General features: G+C 38.6%; 3 protein-coding genes across 5 annotated transcripts in view; all 3 read left to right on the forward strand.

Annotated features, from left to right (window-relative positions):
* The first annotated feature begins 40 nt into the window (after positions 1-40).
* ASDURF (ASNSD1 upstream open reading frame) lies at positions 41-4,771 on the forward strand. The gene is made up of 4 exons (XM_023259543.2): positions 41-233; positions 2,384-2,437; positions 3,646-3,721; positions 4,536-4,771. Exons 1-4 carry the CDS (start codon positions 144-146, stop codon positions 4,604-4,606), a joined length of 291 nt encoding a protein of 96 aa, XP_023115311.1. The 5' UTR covers positions 41-143; the 3' UTR covers positions 4,607-4,771.
* ASNSD1 (asparagine synthetase domain containing 1) lies at positions 4,647-9,151 on the forward strand. Its single transcript, XM_023259542.2, has 3 exons — positions 4,647-6,131; positions 6,408-6,589; positions 8,794-9,151. Exons 1-3 carry the CDS (start codon positions 4,647-4,649, stop codon positions 9,077-9,079), a joined length of 1,953 nt encoding a protein of 650 aa, XP_023115310.2. The 3' UTR covers positions 9,080-9,151.
* A 1,663-nt stretch (positions 9,152-10,814) lies between these two features.
* Positions 10,815-18,121, forward strand: part of ANKAR (ankyrin and armadillo repeat containing) — a 73,620-nt gene continuing 66,313 nt past the window's right edge. The window contains exons 1-2 of one of the 3 annotated variants that reach the window (XM_045034128.1): positions 10,816-12,682; positions 14,518-15,161. In XM_045034128.1, the coding sequence (XP_044890063.1) occupies positions 14,561-15,161 (601 nt within the window). In that variant the 5' untranslated portion in view covers positions 10,816-12,682; positions 14,518-14,560. Of the gene's footprint in view, positions 12,683-14,517; positions 15,162-18,121 lie in introns of all 3 variants that reach the window. The other 2 variants (XM_019838366.3, XM_023259544.2) reach the window with 2 other exon arrangements.

Here is an 18,121-nt window from a genome sequence, read left to right on the forward strand (position 1 = left end):
CGCAGCCGCTAGCGGTAAGACTGATGGGAAAGTGAAAGGAAGGGGGTGGGGGCCGCTGGGAGCGCGCGTGCGCTGAATTGGAGCCTGTTGGGTAGTGGGAGCTAGTGGGGTGGCGTATCCTGAATTCACCGCGCTCTGTGGAGATGCCCAGCCGTGGGTCTCAACCTGAGGACGGCGCTGCGCTGTCCTCTGCAGATAACTCGACCCCGCTCAAAGAGGATCTTAGCAGCAAGGTGAGTGTAGGACGAGTCGCGAAGCTTCGGACTGGGCTCTGCTTGACTCCAAAGAAGATCCACCGCGCCACATGGCTCGCCCTCGACTTTGCCCTGAGTCTTAGCACTTGGCAGCCACAGTTAAAGGGAGATCGTGAAATTTGCCCCAAGAGTAGACCCATTTGGCAGTGGGACAGAGGCTTGGTTGAGGTCTTTTCTCTCTACTCTTTGTAAACCATTAGAAATACGGCCCACCCCAGATCCGGATGCTACAGTATTTCCCATCTCAGAAAATGTCACCACTGTCCATTCAGTTGTCCATGCCAATAACCTGGAAGCCATTCTTGACGCCCATCACCTACCAGTTCTACTTCTGAAGTTCATTTCAAATAGATCCCTTCATCACAGTGTACGCTCACCATCCTAAACGAGCCATCTTCATCCACCATCGGGAATCTTCCATAGGTTTCCTAACCACTCTCTCCGCATCCATCCTTGCCTTCTTCCTATCTGTTCTCCACTGTAGCGAGAGCAATGATCCTGAAACGTGTATCTGATGGTCACTGTTCTACCCAAAAAGGTCGGGGCTGGGGGGGTGGGGGGAGGGCTAAGCAATGCAAATCTTAACTGCCATAAACAAAAATATACTGGAGATGGGAATGGTTATAGCCATTCAGGTATTAGATGTCCTAGATTTTACTTTAGTTTTGTCCTAAACTAACAGTAACGTCTCAGGCAAGTCACTCATCTCTCCGTATCCGTTTCCTTGTTGGAAGTAAAGTGAAATGTATAATGTACACCTGTCATTCCTAAAATGAATGGGGAAGCACTGTTCAAACGTAAGTCTGAAGGTTATACAAATTTGGTCTTGGAATTCAACTCAAATCTAGCCAGTTACTACACTGACTGGAGAAACAGGAGAGTACACACCCATAGGGAGTGCATTTTCTTTTCTTTTTTTTTAAATATATGAAATTTATTGTCAAATTGGTTTCCATACAACACCCAGTGCTGATCCCAAAAGATGCCCTCTTCAATGCCCATCACCTACCCTCCCCTCCCTCCCACCCCCCATCAACCCTCAGTTTGTTCTCAGTTTTTAAGAGTCTCTTATGCTTTGGCTCTCTCCCACTGTAACCTCTCTTTATTTTTTTTTCCTTCCCCTCCCCCATGGGTTCCTGTTAAGTTTCTCAGGATCCACATAAGAGTGAAAACATATGGTATCTGTCTTTCTCTGTATGGCTTATTTCACATAGCATAACACTCTCCAGTTCCATCCATGTTGCTACAAAGGGCCATATTTCATTCTTTCTCATTGCCACATAGTAGGGAGTGAATTTTCAAACCACATACAACCTACTCCAATTACTACCATAGCAAGCCATTTATGCTGACGTGTGACAGATCTGTGAGGTGTGTGAGGCAGGACAGAGTTTATAAAACCTGCTTTTAGAGGCACTGATAACACAATGTAATCAGTCATGTTCACAGTATAACTGCCCTTGCTGAAAAGAGTTAGAAATTCACTTCCACTTAGTTGTGCCCTAGCCTACTAATAAAAAGTGAGGCCTAGTTCAGCAGTGCCAGCACTGTGCTAGTCTTTGAAATGTAAAGAGGAATAAAGCCAAGATGGAAAGCGATAACACCTTAACAGCCCCAGGTAGGTCATTTAGTACTACTTGTTTGTCCTGCATGTGTGGCTGCACTATTTATACATGAATCATGGAAACCATTGATATTTGAGAGGGAAGAAAAGTACCCTATTCCTTATGACATTTGCTATTTGTAAAAAATAATAATAATAAAAATAAAACATAACCTAAAAGTCATTAAAAATACTCTTGGTGCTTATTGTCTATTTTAAATAAAAGGTGTAAACTTAGTTTAGTAACTCTGGTCCTTGCATGAATGCTGGTTACCAACACTAAACCCTCTGTCTGGGTTCAGTGGGCTTTCTGACACCTATCAAGTATAATCACTGTTTCCTTTTTCAACTTTCCCCCAGGCGCACCCTCACACACTGCTGTTGGAAAGAATCTATATGTTCACAGACTGCCCATCTGGATAGTCAGTAAATTATAATCCCATATCCCATCTCCAATTTTAAAGGGCCCTCAATTGAACATACTTGATAGCCTCTAATTTAAGAAGTTTTTCTTTTATTTCAATAGATTAAAGAACAAAAAATTGTTGTGGATGAACTTTCTAACCTGAAGAAGAACAGGGTGAGTTATTAGAGTAATTCTGAATTGTATGTGGGAGAGTTTGATTATATTAACTATATACTAAAGTTACAAGAATTATATCTAAGATTTATATTTACATTAAAATTTGCAAGATGTCAGCATTCTTTTTAGTTACATTCAAAAGTGAAAAGTGTCCAAGATTTTATACACATACATATTTATATGTTAATTATAGTTGATGATATTTTATTCCCATCATATACAATTCACATAACCTTTGAACCAAAAGGTACTAATTATACAATGTAATCACTAATGGTATTTATTTTATACTTGAATTTGGTGTTTTCTTTTGAAATAAATAACCTTAAAATATATTAAGGAGACTATGCCTTTAAGTGAATGTGGATAGTTGTTGAAAAACAAAAAGGATAAATTGCTTCCTCACATTTTTTACACAAATCTGCCAAATATTTAACATGGTTATTTAATGACAATTCCATTAATGTATCTATAAACAAGCAAGCTACTGCTTTATGTGTAGTAATACTGTCAAAAATAACATTTTAAAGTTCAGGAAGAAATTATTTTGAGCCCTTTAAAATATTTGATACTGACAGGTTGGTTAGCCCTTTCTGATATTGTCACTTAAAGGAATTTTAGAACTTAAGTCACAACTGATACAAACTTTCTAGAGGGCAAGTTGGCAGAGTATATCAAAGCCTTAAAACTATGTAGCATTTTGACCCAGTAGTTCCCCTTATAGGAATTGATACTTATGAATCATGGGATTATACAAAGATTTAGTTACAAAGAAATTCATTACAACTTTGATTTCTAAAGTTGGTTATACCTTAAATGTCTAAAACATGAAGACTTAACCAAATAAACTGTAATGTTATACCCATACAATAATGTTGTAAAAGAATGTTTATTGATAACAGAAACTGTTCCCAATATGTTGTTCCTTGATAAAAGCAAGTAATAAATCTGTATTTATAATAAGAGCCTTTTTTGTTCAAGAAAACTGATATGGTATATACAGAAAAAACATTTCACTTCGGTGTCAATGGTAGCAATTTCTAGATGGTAGAATAATGGGTGACTTTTGTTTACCTGTAATTTGCTAAGGTATTGTTCTGAATATACGTTACTGAAGTTCAGGAATATATACTAAAAGGGTTCAGAGTTTCGACCTAACACTTTTTAGATCAAATCATAATATTAGCCTAAATTATGTTTTGCAGAAAGTATATAGGCAGCAACAGAACAGCAACATATTCTTTCTTGCAGACCGAACAGAAATGCTTTCTGAAAGCAAAAGTAAGTTTATTTGGTATATTATATAGAAATGCATGGAACATCTTTTCTAGGCTTTCTGTAGAAAATAATAGTAGTGCCTAAATTATATTGTCTATCTGAATGTTTAATATATCTGAAGATTGGATGGTGATACAGATATAAGTAAGATTAATGCTGTGGTTTAGTTTTCTTCAAGTTAGCCTAAGAGTGTTAGAAAGCTATAATTATTAATGTGTGCTGTAGAATTTTAGATAGATCTAGGTATGAAAATTTTCTACAACTTTCTCCTTTTATGACTTTGAGTGAATTACTTTGGGACTCAAAAGTTTTGTGGGATTTAAACAAGAAAGGGAAAAGAGAACCTGGGTGACTCATTTTGGTTAAGCATCCAACTTTGCCTCAGGTCATGATCTCATGGCCCCTGAGTTCAAGCCTGCGTGGGGCTCTGTGCTGACATCTTGGAGCCTAGAGCCTGCTTTGGATTCTGTCTCCCTCTCTCTGTCTCTCTGCCCCTCTCCCTCACTCTCTTCCTGTCTCTCAAAAATAAATAATAAAAGTTAAAAAAAATTTTAATTAAAGAAGTAAATAGGAAGGGATGTATAAAGTTCATAGTCCAGTGCCTAGGCCAAAGTAAGCATTTAATAAATGGAAATTATTTTCCTAAAAGTTAAACATTGTCATCAGAAGCCTGTTGTAAATGATTATTCACACTAACACAGTGCATATACTCAAGTGCTTTGATCTTGGTAAGTAGCCTACGTTGCTCTATGAATTACTAGGTGAAGGTCCAAGAATTTTTATTTTACTTGACGTATCTTCTCCCCTCCCCCCACAGATATATTGGATGAACTGAAAAAAGAATACCAAGAAATAGAAAACTCAGAGAAGACCAAAATCAAGAAATAATATTTTATTTTATCAAGAAATAACTTGATTTCACATAACAATGTGTGGCATTTGCTGTTCTGTAAGCTTTTCTGTTGAGCATTTCAGCAAAGATTTGAAAGGGGATTTACTGTATAATCTTAACCGACGGGGACCCAACAGTAGTAAACAGTTGTTAAAGTCTGATGTCAGCTACCAGTGTTTATTTTCTGGTCATGTCCTTCACTTAAGAGGTGTTTTGACTGCCCAGCCTGTGGAAGATGAAAGAGGCAATGTGTTCCTGTGGAATGGAGAAGTCTTTAGTGGCATAAAGGTTGAAGCTGAAGAAAATGATACCCAAGTAATGTTTAATTATCTTTCCTCTTGTAAGACTGAATCTGATATTTTGTCACTCTTCTCAGAAGTCCAGGGTCCTTGGTCTTTTATATATTACCAAGCATCTACTCATCATTTATGGTTTGGTAGGGATTTTTTTGGTCGCCGTAGCTTGCTTTGGCATTTTAGTAATTTGGGCAAGAGTTTCTGCCTCTCTTCAGTTGGTGCCCAAACATCTGGAGTGGCCAACCAGTGGCAAGAAGTTCCAGCATCTGGAATTTTTAGAATTGATCTCAAGTCTCCTTCCATTTCCGAATCTGTGGTTTTAAAATTGTACCCTTGGAAATGTATTTCTAGGGAGAATGTTATCAAAGAATGTGTTAATAGCCTGACTCAAATTTCAGCAAACTTGCCAACATTTGTATCAGTGGTAGCAAATGAAGCCAAACTCTATCTTAAAGAACCTGTTGTTCCTTTAAATATGACGTTGCCACAAGCTCCATTTGAGATTCATTGCAGTAACATTGCTAGTGTCCCACCTACCAGGGAAACGCTTCAGGTCTTTCTTACTGATGGACACATGAAGGAAGTAGTTCAGCAGTTCATTGATGTCCTGAGTATCGCAGTGAAAAGACGTGTCTTATGTTTACCTAGGGGTGAAAACCTGACACAAAGTGAGGTTTTGAAAAGTTGTGATAGGAAAGCAAATGTTGCAATCCTGTTTTCTGGGGGTATTGATTCCATGGTTATTGCGGCCCTTGCTGACCATCATGTACCTTTAGATGAACCCATTGACCTTCTTAATGTGGCATTCATGACTAAAGAAAAGACCATACTAACTGGTTTTAACAAAAAGAAGAAAAAACAGAAAAATCATTGTGAAATGCCTTCTGAAGAATCCTCTAAAAATGCTGCTGCTGCTGCTGCTGCTGCTGCTGGTAACGGTGATGATAGTTCTGATAAACAATTCAGCGTACCAGATCGTATCTCAGGAAGAGTGGGACTGAAGGAACTACAGGCTGCTAACCCTTCCCGGACTTGGAATTTTGTTGAAATTAATGTTTCTCTGGAAGAACTGCAAGAATTAAGAAGAACTCGAATATGCCACCTGGTTCAGCCCTTGGATACAGTGTTGGACGATAGCATTGGCTGTGCAGTCTGGTTTGCTTCTAGAGGAATTGGTTGGTTAGTGACCCAGGACGAAGCAAAATCATATCAGAGCAGCGCAAAGGTATGGCACAGAATGTCTACTCGAAGAATTTCTGAGACCTAATTTTTACCCTTTAAAGCTATTAGCATTTAGATTGCAAGAACATAGCATATTTTAATTGCATTTAATCTACAATGCAACATAGAAGACTTTTTTAAAAATTGGGCATATTTTACTACTTTATGACTTGCCGTGTGTTTTTTGTCTGAAGATGTTATTTTTGAGATTATAATTTTTTAAGCTTTGCTTTTGTCTTTATCATATATCATAAATACGGATTTCTGTAAACCGTTACAGGTGGTTCTTACTGGAATCGGTGCTGATGAGCAACTTGCAGGTTATTCTCGTCACCGTGTCCGCTTTCAGACCCATGGAATGGAAGGATTAAATAAGGAAATCGAGATGGAACTGGGTCGAATTTCCTCTAGAAATCTTGGTCGTGATGACAGAGTTATTGGTGATCATGGAAAAGAAGCAAGGTAATTCAGATTAAGTGTTGTGGGTAATTTTGTAAACAAACAAACAAACAAACAAAACATTAGCCTGTGGAGAATTTTAGGTTCCTTTCTTTGGAGACCACTCAAATGAGTAACAGTAGCAACAATAATATGTTGGCTTTATATTACAAACACCGTCAGTCAGAGGGAGAGTGGGGTGGGCGGGGCAGCCAGAAGAGCACTTGTTGTCCAGAGCTCATTCTGTAAGGAATGTCTTGGCATGACTGTTATTAGTACCACAGCGAAAAAGACTATAAAACCGAGGTAGTGAAATGCTGAGAGAAAGTATTTAATGGGTTTGGTTTTGTTGTAAATGTTTACTTTCCTCCCAGCAAGAGCATAGGCCCTACCCCCACGTTTTGCCCTCCAGTGTTAGAGAACCCAGCTTTGTCTCTAGGGACATATATGCATGCTCAATCCATGCTGATGTAAATGCTGGTTCCAGAACTGGATTCCCCTCTGCTATGTGTGTTTTGAACTCAGTTTGGTCATATGTTGCAGGTTACCTAAAACTTGCCAAGAGATCAAGGCATTTACATATGTATACTTTTTTTTAAATTCAGGGGTTTATTTTTACCTAACAGTATATTTATGGTGGTAGTGAACAAGTGCTTGAGAATAACTTTTTAAATTATTAAGGATAAAAAAAAATGTGTTATAGTTATAAAAAGCAGAAGTTTGTTCAAGTGGGTTAATTTATTAAGTGGTAGTTTATTAAAAGGGTACAGCATGCGAGAACAGGGAGTTCAAATCAGCTTTGTGAGAACATCATAATACACCTACTCTAACACTTCACCATTTCTTATCTCTATTTCAGTTTCTTATATATATTACATAATTTAAATATATACCACAGTATAAAAACTATAAAAATATTTTCCTTTTGAAGGGTGTGTATATTTGAGAGAGAGCAATATTCAGTCCTTTATTTCAGGTACATCAGAGAAAAGGGAATTTATTTTATTTAGTAGAACAGTTAATTCTAAAGGCCCCATATGATACCCTCAGGTAAAAGTGCATATGAGGAATGTTTAAACAGCTAATAGAGAATTGTGATTTAACAAATACCCTGATGGTGGATATAAATAATTTATTACTAAATTATTATACTTTTATTTATTATTTATTTATTATTTATTATGCATTTGGCATGCTGTTAATTCAGCGATCAATTGATTAGATTATGCTATATATAGATTTGCTTTTGCGATTAATTCATTTTTATAAAATATTTCATATGATGAATGCCTTACCTTTTCCAGTCTCTCTACTGGAGCTAGGATAAAATTTAATAAAACAGAAACACTACTGTAACAGTATTGCATATTAAGGAATTGGCAGGAGAGTATTAAAGTATTTTAGGGGCACCTAGATGGCTCAGTAGGTTAACCATCTGACTTCAGCTCAGGTCATGATCTCAGTTCGTGAGTTCAAGCCCTGTGTCAGGCTCTGTGCCGACAGCTCAAAGTCTGGGGCCTGCTTCAGATTCTGTGTCTCCCTCTCTCTGTGCCCCTCTTCTACTCATGGTCTATCTTTCTCTGTCTTTCAAAAATGAATAAATGTTAAAAAAAATTAAAAAAAAAAAAGTAAACAAAACAAAACAACACAGAATTTTCTAGGAAATCAGGGAAGCCAAAGGGCAGAAAGTTAGTTTTTTAAATCTAATACTTTATTCTGTTATACTGATTTGTCACCATTTAAATGGGTTGAATGTAATTAAATAATTTTGATACTGTAAGATTTTACCATAAGTAAACGTTTCACAATTTCAGGATTATAGAGTGCTTCTATATTGATCTCATATTCATTCTCTTTTTATATGATAAAAAACAAACACAGATTGAATAATTGACCTAAGACCATACTTGTTTTCAAGGCACTGCTAAAGATTCCTTGTGAAACAACTTGAGATTATTTCTTACCATAGGCCTAATGTATTTATTTTTTCAGGCAAAATTTATTTTGTAGTATATGTATTAAAATTAGTCACATGAAACATTTGTCAGTGTGATTAAATTTTAGGTGTGAAATTGTGTAAATAACCAGAATATTTTTAATTGAGAAAAATAGTGCCATAAAAAATTAATTTGATGCTATAAATGTTAACATTGAATAAAATGCAAAAGAAATAATCATGACAAATTGGGTTTTTTTATGTAGTGGTTATGTTTATCTATTTATTTTAGATTTCCTTTCCTGGATGAAAATGTCGTCTCCTTTCTAAATTCCCTGCCAGTTTGGGAGAAGGCAAACTTGACTTTGCCCCGTGGAATTGGTGAAAAACTAATTTTGCGTCTTGCAGCAGTGGAACTTGGCTTAACAACCTCTCCTCTTCTGCCGAAACGGGCCATGCAGTTTGGATCCAGAATTGCGAAAATGGAAAAGAATAACGAAAAGGCATCTGATAAATGTGAAAGGCTCCAGGTCATTTCCTTAGAAAACCTTTCTATTGAAAAGGAGATTAAAACATAATATTTCACAATGTAACAACATTTACTGAATGATGATTATGTAAAAATAAAACACTCAGCTGCTTTATTATTATATAATGTAATGGTTTTAAGGTTCATTACATGAATTTATATTTAACTATATAGCTTACTATAACCAAGTTAGTCAAGTTGACGAGAAAAAGAGAATACTTGAAAGAATAGTTGGGATGTTTTAAACTGTGATATCAACATTGCTTTGAGCTCTTACATGGTAATGTCCCACCAGCAACAAAAGAAGGCAGCTTTTACTGACTCTTGTCATGGTAGCTACACCCAGAAATAACTCAATTTGTCATTGTCGTCAGGGGCCTGGCTTAAACAGGGCCTTCTTTGGCAGAAGAGAGAACTCAGGTTTACAGAAGCTAAGCAATTTGCTTGAGATTCACACTCCTGAGCAATACTTGGTACTTCTGTTACATCTCTTTAGGCAGCTCATTTTCTCAGTCAGAACTTGTGACTGTTTTAAGCATTCTCCTGTGTCCCACACATCTGTGCCTTCCTCTCTTTGCCCCATTCTCAGCTCATGACCTGAGCTTTTCACAGATCAAAGTCATCAGGACAAGAAATGTGTCCATCCACCCATCAAAAAGCTGTGCCTCCACCTGCTTTCTGTATCCCAACCCTTGCCTGTCTCGTCAGCCCCTCTTTTATAGGATCCTTCCTATCAACGTTTAAAGGAGTCTGGTCTAACCAATGTAAAATGCACATACCTAGTTCTATATTTTCCTCTGCTTACCATCTCTTGCCTCCTATCCATACTCCACCCTCTCCACCTTTTCAGCTCCACTCCAGCCTTACATCCACCCACATTAGTCAGTTGTGACCACCATACCAAGGTCACTGGCGTCTATCCCCAATTAGGGCTGACACCCTTTCTGGATCTGTTCAGAGTACTTCGATTCTTTTAATCTTAATGGGAAAGCAGTTTCAGGATACTGACAGAAGTCTGTCGGACACTTTCACATGCCCTGAATTTATCCCCTGGTAAATGCAATGTCTAAACCATATTTAAATACTACTTTAATGGCTTTCATCCCTTTACCTGAAGGCAGACAACTTCCAGTGTCTATGTGGTCCTGAGCACCAAACTGACATTGCTCTTTATCAGAAGTAGATAAACTAAGAGGTTTGCCTAGCGGCCTAGATTTGAATATAGTAACAATTTTTAATAGTAACAATATAGTTCAACACTAAAAGGATCTATCATCTATATTGTGATGACTATGTAAGCAGGCACTACTTTATGAGCTTTACATGTATTGATCCAGTTGAATCTGTAGGGAATTTCCAGGTCATCTCCAGCAGAATACTTGTGTGTAGGTGTTTTGTTTTGTTTATTCCTCAGAGGGCCTGATTTCTTTTTAGAACCTTCTTACTACTAAATTCCATAAACCTGGGATGAGGATCTGTGTTAGTCCTTAAACAATTTTTCCCAAGATTTGAAACAGTTGGAACAAACCATCTAGGTACCTGAGCAAAAAACCTTTTAAGTAGAAGAAATACATACATTGTTCATAAGTGCAAACATGCAAATCTCTTAAAGAAGCAGTGATTTTTTTCACATCCCCTGCCCTGAACAGCAATCATAAATTTTTTTTTCAACGTTTATTTTTTTTTTGGGGGGGGGGGGGGTACAGAGAGAGACAGAGCATGAACGGGGGAGGGGCAGAGAGAGAGGGAGACACAGAATCGGAAACAGGCTCCAGGCTCTGAGCCATCAGCCCAGAGCCTGACGCGGGGCTCGAACTCCCGGACCGCGAGATCGTGACCTGGCTGAAGTCGGACGCTTAACCGACTGTGCCACCCAGGCGCCCCAATCATAAATTTTTAATACTACCTCCATAGCAGCTGAAATAATGACATGGTTGGACTAAGAAATTCTGCCCCCAAATGTTATAAAACCACCTTGTTGGCAAACTCTGTGGAAAAGTTAAAGTTATCCCCCTTGAGGTAGCAGCAACAGCCAATGAAGTTGGGCATTCCCCTATTCACAAAACACTTCTCTTGGCTTCTGTGACTAATCTTGGTCTTCATGACAGCTGTCTGTGTGTTCTTTGGTAACTCCATCCCCTCCACCCAACCTTTAAATATTAAATTTCTCAGGTCTCCCATCCTAGGTTCTGAGCTTTTTTTCTCAGTTCTTTCCCTCAATGATTTCAGCCACCCCCTTGGCTTTTGTCACCGTAAGACTGCCCAAATGTATGCATCTACTGCAGGCTGCCATTCTAACCCGAGTTGTATATCTACAGCACATATGGCATCTCTACTTGGGTTCTCTTACAAATATATCAAGGTCAGTATGTCCACAGCTGAACTCTTAATCTTGCCTTGATCTCCCATTTCTCCTGACAAATTTGGGTGCCACCTGGACAACCACTCTCTTTTTGAACACTCAACCCCCATTCAGTCTGTTGCCACTTCATTATTTCTCGAATCCATCCACAGCGCTGCATCTCCGCTGCCACCGCGCTAGTCTGTACCTAGCATCTACTGCCACCCACCCAGCCTAAACTTTTACAATGAAGCTCAGGATCATCAACTCGGCGACCCGGGTGATCTGGCCCTCATCTGCCTCTATGGCCAGTTTTGTGCCCACGTCTCTCCGGTTCTTTAACCAAGGTTTTGTTTGGTTTCTCAAAAAGTTCAACTTTCTTCTCAACTGGATTCTTCACAACCTGTTGTGCCCCGTATCTGGAAAGCTATTTCTCCAACTCCACTTGGATAGCTCTTTTTCATCTTCCAGGCTCAGCTTAAAATATCACTTCCTCTGGGCACCCCTTCCGAGCCCCTGGTCTTGGTTAGCCTTCCTTCATGTGCTATCGTTACATCTCACATTATCGCCCTGTTTCAAAATACTTGTATGATCGTCTGTGTAACTGGAAGCACCTTGAGCTTTTGTGTCTGTCCTGCCCTCCAGCGGTCTCCAACTCCTGGCACAGTGCCTGGCTCATAATAAACGTTCCATAAATATTTGCTGACTGAAAGAATGATGATGGAGGTAGGATTCCAACTCAGGACTCCTTCGGGGCCTGGAGCCTTCATCTCTGCCACTCTGGTTTTGTATTTTCATAGAGACAAATCGTGAAAGGGAAAAGTAATGGGGAAGCAAAGTGCCCGGAACACGCAGCGGGACTGAGTTTTAAAGAAGGGAGGGGCCGGGACACCTGTACGGGAAATTTCAGCAGTGCCGTGTGACCGCCGAGCGGGGGGAGGCCCTACGCGCGGGCAAGCTCTACGTGCGGGCGGACACGGGCGCCCCCTTGCGGCGCGGCCGGGCTATCCTCGCGCCAGAACTACCGGCTTCCACACGCAGGTCTCCCGCTAGAAGCAGAGGACGCCCGGGAGGGTCGACAGAGTGCGCTGGGGAAGCAGCCCTCCGCAGGGAGTCTCCTCAGGGAGACTGCCTTCAGATCCTACCCGCAGCGGTTCCCCCCTGCTCTCGCCCACGCGGGGCTCCGGACGGTGGATTCTGGCCCAGGGAGAAGCCATTCGAGACGGCCACCGTCCCTGGCCTCCAGGAATATTCTAAGGACCAGTGTGGACGCAGTCTCCCTCTCCTGGACAAGGAAACAATCATTTCAAAGTAGGTTTCTTCCCTTCCCTTGTCCTTGCCTTTTTCTCGCGTCCATTTGGGCATAGGTCTTGGACAAACCTGGCTTGGCTCTAATTCCGAAGGTATGAAACCATAGGCACATTCTGTAAACTTCCTAGTCTCCATTTCTGCGTCTACCTAGTGGGGATACCAACGCCTATCTCAAAGAGCTGGGTTCTCCAAGTGTCCTGCCCGAATTAGCAGTATCGACATCATCTCTAATCTTTCAGAAATGCAGATTCCCTGGCTCACTCCAACCGACTGAATCAGAAATTCTACAGCAAGTTCCAACAACCTGTTTTAACAAGCCCTAGAGGTTTCGATACAGGCTAAATGTTGAGAATCACGATATAAGAAGGGCCAATTAAATGAAATAAATAAAATACTATGTAGAAAGAACTGGACAAATAGTAGATGCTCAAAAAATAGTGCTTATGATCATTATTTTTCCAGGAACAGAAAGGCATTTAGTTACATAGAAGCAGAAAGTTAAGCAGGCTCTTCTTGTCTTTCCTTTTCTTTTAAGCAGGTCTTTATTTTCTTGCTTTTAAAAAAACTGAAAACAAAACAAATCTGCAAAAAGCCTTCTCCAACAAAAAAGGAATAGATACGCAACAGTAGCTTCTCTTCAACATTTCTTTTTGACATACTTCTTAGTGTCTTTTGACTTCTTTTGAAAAGCAGAATATGATTAATGTTAAAGGCATTTTCTTTTAATGTTTATTTGTTTTGAGAGAGAGAGAGAGAATGCGTGGGAAGGGGCAGAGAGATAATGGAGAGAGAATCCCAAGCAGGCTCTGCTCTGATAGCACAGAGCCCTACATGGGGCTCAGTCTCCCAAACCATGAGATCATGACCTGAACAGAAATCAAGAGTGGCTTAACTGAGCCACGCAGGTGCCTCAAGGTTAAAAGTTTTATTATTTTATTTTAACTCAAATTTCAACTTTCTTATGGTGCAATTAGCTTAAGATTGAAAATTGTAATAGAACTACCATATGACCCAGCAATTCCACCTCTGGGTATTTAACTGCAGAAAATTAAAACACTAACTCAAAATGATATATGCACCCCCATCTTCACTGTGGCATTATTTACAATAGTCCAGATATGGAGACAACATAAGTGTCCATCAGTAGATGAATGGATAAAGAAAATGTGGGTAATATGTACAACAATATTCAGCCGTAAAAAAGAATGAAATATTGCTATTTGCAACAACATGGATGGACTTTTAGGGCATTATGCTATGAAATAAGACAGAAAGACAAATACTGTATGATCTCACTTATATATAGAATTAAAACACACACACACACACACACACACACACACACACACACACACAAGTTCATAAATACAGGGAACAGATTGGTGGTTGCCAGAGGAGAGGGTTGGGGGCTAGGTGAAGTTTGAAGGGAGTCAAAAGTACAGACCTCCAGTTATAAAATAAATGAGTCATGGGGATGTAATGTACAGCATGACAACTACAGTTAATACTGCATTGCATATTTGAAAAGTTGTTGAGATAGCAAATCTTAAAAGTAGGTATCACAAAAAACAATTTTGTAACTATGTATGGTGTTGATGTTAGCTAGACTTATTGTGATCATTTCAAAATATCTACAAATATTGAATCGTTGTGTTGTAGACCTCAAACTATTATAATATTGTATGACAACTGTACCTCAATTGTTAAAAATGTTATTAAAACAAGACTGAAAATGTAATGGTTGATCATGAAACAACCTAATAAAGGTGCAGATTTATTTCTTGAGAAATCTAGCTTCATTACCATGACAAATTTCATTGCCTTTTTCTTTTTAGTCCTTGCAGAAACTTCAGAAAGGACACCTACAATTAATTAGAAATGTTAAGATTGCCCAAAAAAGGATTACCTAGATTTGATCAAATTCAAGATGAAGAAACCTACCTGGAAAACTTATCCGTACAGAGAAATGCTTCTGTTTTTTTTGAAAAATATGATCGGAGTGAAGTACAAGAGTTGCTAACTACTGCCTTAGTCAGCTGGTTGTCTGCCAAAGATGATGTCCGCTCTCAGTTGGACATCCCATGTGGAATTATGAGTCAAATGAATAATGTCAGTTTCTCCACTGCAATCCTTCTGACTCCTGTGGACCCTGTTGCCCTCTTAGACTATAGAGAAGTTCATCAAATTATAAGGGAGTTGGCTGTTGGAATTTATTGCTTTAATCAAATTCCCTCAATCAGTTTAGAAGCTAATTATGATCAGAGTTCTTCTTGTCAATTACCACCAGCTTATTATGATACCAGAATTGGGCAAATTCTGATCAATATTGACTACATGCTGAAAGCACTGTGGCATGGAATATACATGCCCAAAGAAAAACGAGCCAGATTCTCTGAATTATGGCGTACTATCATGGACATTGATCCAGATGGGAAGCCTCAAACAAATAAAGATATTTTTGCAGAGTTTAGTGCAGCAGGTAAGAGAATTTAATATGTTTTATTAGAAGCCATCTTTTTAGTTTAGTAATTTATTTTTGGCTCAGTTTTACGTATTTAGTCACATTTCTTAAAAGAGATATTTTGAACCCCAAAGAATCTTTTCAATAAACCTTTCATTTTTTTCAATGGCACCAAAATTATGTTTAAGTCTTGCATCTTTCATCTTAACCTCCAACTTCTGCAGAACAGATCAGATTTCAAATACTTAATAAAGAGTTTTCAGTTTATACCTTTTCTTACACAGCCTAAGTAGGAAAATCAGTAATAGAGTCAAGAGTAGAATTGGAATGCAATGAGAAAAATCTCTGAACTTGAAAACAAAATGATTGCCACTTTGGTTAGTCATCTATAATGCCATTTTTGTAAATCTCAAAAATGAATGATATGAAAGTTGAAGTTAAGGATCAATGTGCATCAATGATCTAAGCTTTGGTATTTTAGTAGCATTTGGTTTAGTTAAGTATTTTTGGTTCACCTAATTTTTAAATTCCTCCTTTTTTTTTTATTTTTTAAAACATGTAGTTATTTTTGAGACTGAGAGAGGCGGGGGGAAGGGGAGAGAGACAGAGCAAGAGGGAGACAGAGTCTGAAGTGGGATCCAGGTTCTGAGCTGTTAGCTCACGAACCTTGAGATCATGAGCTGAACGGAGGTAGGGTGCTTAATGGACTGAGCCATCCAGGTGCCCCTTAAATTCCTTCCTTCTTAGGGCCTGACTTCTCTAAAGCCTGTATATTCACAATAGGTACCACTAAATCCTGTGCATCTCCTCAGCATATGTAAATTTTTTATTCTTAAAAAAAAAAAAATCCTGTAAGTTCCTTTGTAGCAGGCCAAATGGAATGGAGAGTAAAATGGAAAATGTGTGCTCCAGACAGTATTCCCAACTACTTTCGCTGATTAAATATATCTAATCATTTTCTAAGTAGATTTCCAGTTTGTGGGCACAGGCTTAAAGAGAAGTCTCAATTCAGTTAAAAATGTACTAGAATTTCACTTGACTGGAGTTGAGAGCACAGCAATAGATTTTATATAGATTTTAATCTCATTGGAAACTGGAAAAGGATGACAATTTGTCTTCAGGAATAAAATGTCACTCAGACGCTTCCTTTCTTGACTATTCTGAGAACAAATTTGTTGATTTGTGTATTGCATGTAATTGTTTGCACTTTATGGGGTTGATATTCAAAATATAAGATTTTCAATCTTTATTCAGTGTGTTTTTATACATAATCTTAATATGGCAATAAGTTTCTGCATAACCTTACTAAGGAAGAAAAGAATTAATATTCTCCCCTAATTAGCCAGATTTCCCTTGGCTAAATAGATCTAATAACAGAAGCTTTTAATGGTCAATTAGGTGGAAAAGAACCACTTTTTATCTGAATTGTACATGTAATTGAGGAGAAAATTACCTGAAAAAGACTTTAGTTTGTCAATATAAATCTGGTGACTAAAGCAAATGCCCTGAAAACAAAATTTATTGTTTCTTAGCGTCTCAATAAAATGTGGAAGAATTGTGATCATTTGAATATTTAATACAGTTAATGGTAAGGTAGTTTCATGGAGTTTTCTTATTTTTCCTTCTGTCATTGATAGCTAAATAAAAAATTATACATACACATACAAAATATACATATATATGTTCATAAAGTACTCTAGTTTGATTTATTCGTTTTACAAATATTCACTCAGTTTTTATTTCTAGCTTAGACACAAAAGTAAGTCTGATGTCAAGAACAAGTAAACAGGAAGCTTACATACACATAAGCTCCATGAAAAAAAAGACCCTTACCTGCCCTATTTATCCCTACATGTTTTGTGCCTAAGATAGTTCCTGATACAAAGTAGGCATCAACAGGGGCGCCTGGGTGGCTCGGTCGGTTAAGCGTCCGACTTCGGCTCAGGTCATGATCTCGGTTCGTGAGTTCGAGCCCCGCGTCAGGCTCTGTGCTGACAGCTCAGAGCCTGGAGCCTGTTTCAGATTCTGTGTCTCCTTCTCTCTCTGCCCCTCCCCTGTTCACTCTCTGTCTCTGTCTGTCTCAAAAATAAATAAACGTTAAAAAAAATTAAAAAAAAAAAACAAAGTAGGCATCAACAGATATTTGTTAAATTGAATTAACTGAATTGAGTTGAATTGAATCAATGAAGAATTAAATGGGAACAGGGGTGTTACACAGCTTGAGGGGATTTCTACCATTACCAGTTGATCAGATTGGAAATTAAGTCTAGCATGGATGTCCCAGAGGGATTTAATAACTGAACTGAGGGAGCAAGTCCTCAGCAAGCATGTCACAGATAGATAGATCAGCTCAAAGTTTTGACTAAAGTGTCCAATCAGGATGATGTACAATGACTACAATTGGATGGTCATTCCCCAACCACCACATTCAGAACTATACACCACTGAACACTTCTGAATTTGGGCTAAGACTTAAACCACAGAAGTGTTTGTTTGCTACTTTTGCTATTTACTGTATCTACCACTGGACTGCTGTGAAGTTCAAGTGCCTGAGAATAAGATTTGCTTGATGGCAGTGAGGCAGCCTGAGTCACCTGCTCTGGGTTGGGTTTTCAGAGATGTTTCAGGCTCTGTAGCCTTACTGTACTAGCAAGCAGTACAGTCTCTTGAAGATGGTATTTCTGTGTCTCAAAGGTAGTTTAGATAGCTAATAGCTCTCATTTCCATGCAGGGTAATCAACTTCTGTTGAGAGCAGTCTCCAAGAGTAGTGAGTATAAGGCAGAAATTTTCCTCCTGTGGGTGAGAATTATTCAATCTGTGGCGTTGGTGGAGTAAGGACTAATGCCACCTGGCTTGGTGCAGAGTACCATAGGATTGGAGGGTCACTGGCTTCTGAAAGATTATAGCTATAACTGGAACTAACACATCCCTTCTTGTTGTTCAAGTATTTGAAGTGAGAAGGCTGAAGCAATGAAAA

This window comes from Felis catus, chromosome C1, assembly GCF_018350175.1.
Source record: "Felis catus isolate Fca126 chromosome C1, F.catus_Fca126_mat1.0, whole genome shotgun sequence".
NCBI classification, from domain to species: domain Eukaryota; kingdom Metazoa; phylum Chordata; class Mammalia; order Carnivora; family Felidae; genus Felis; species Felis catus.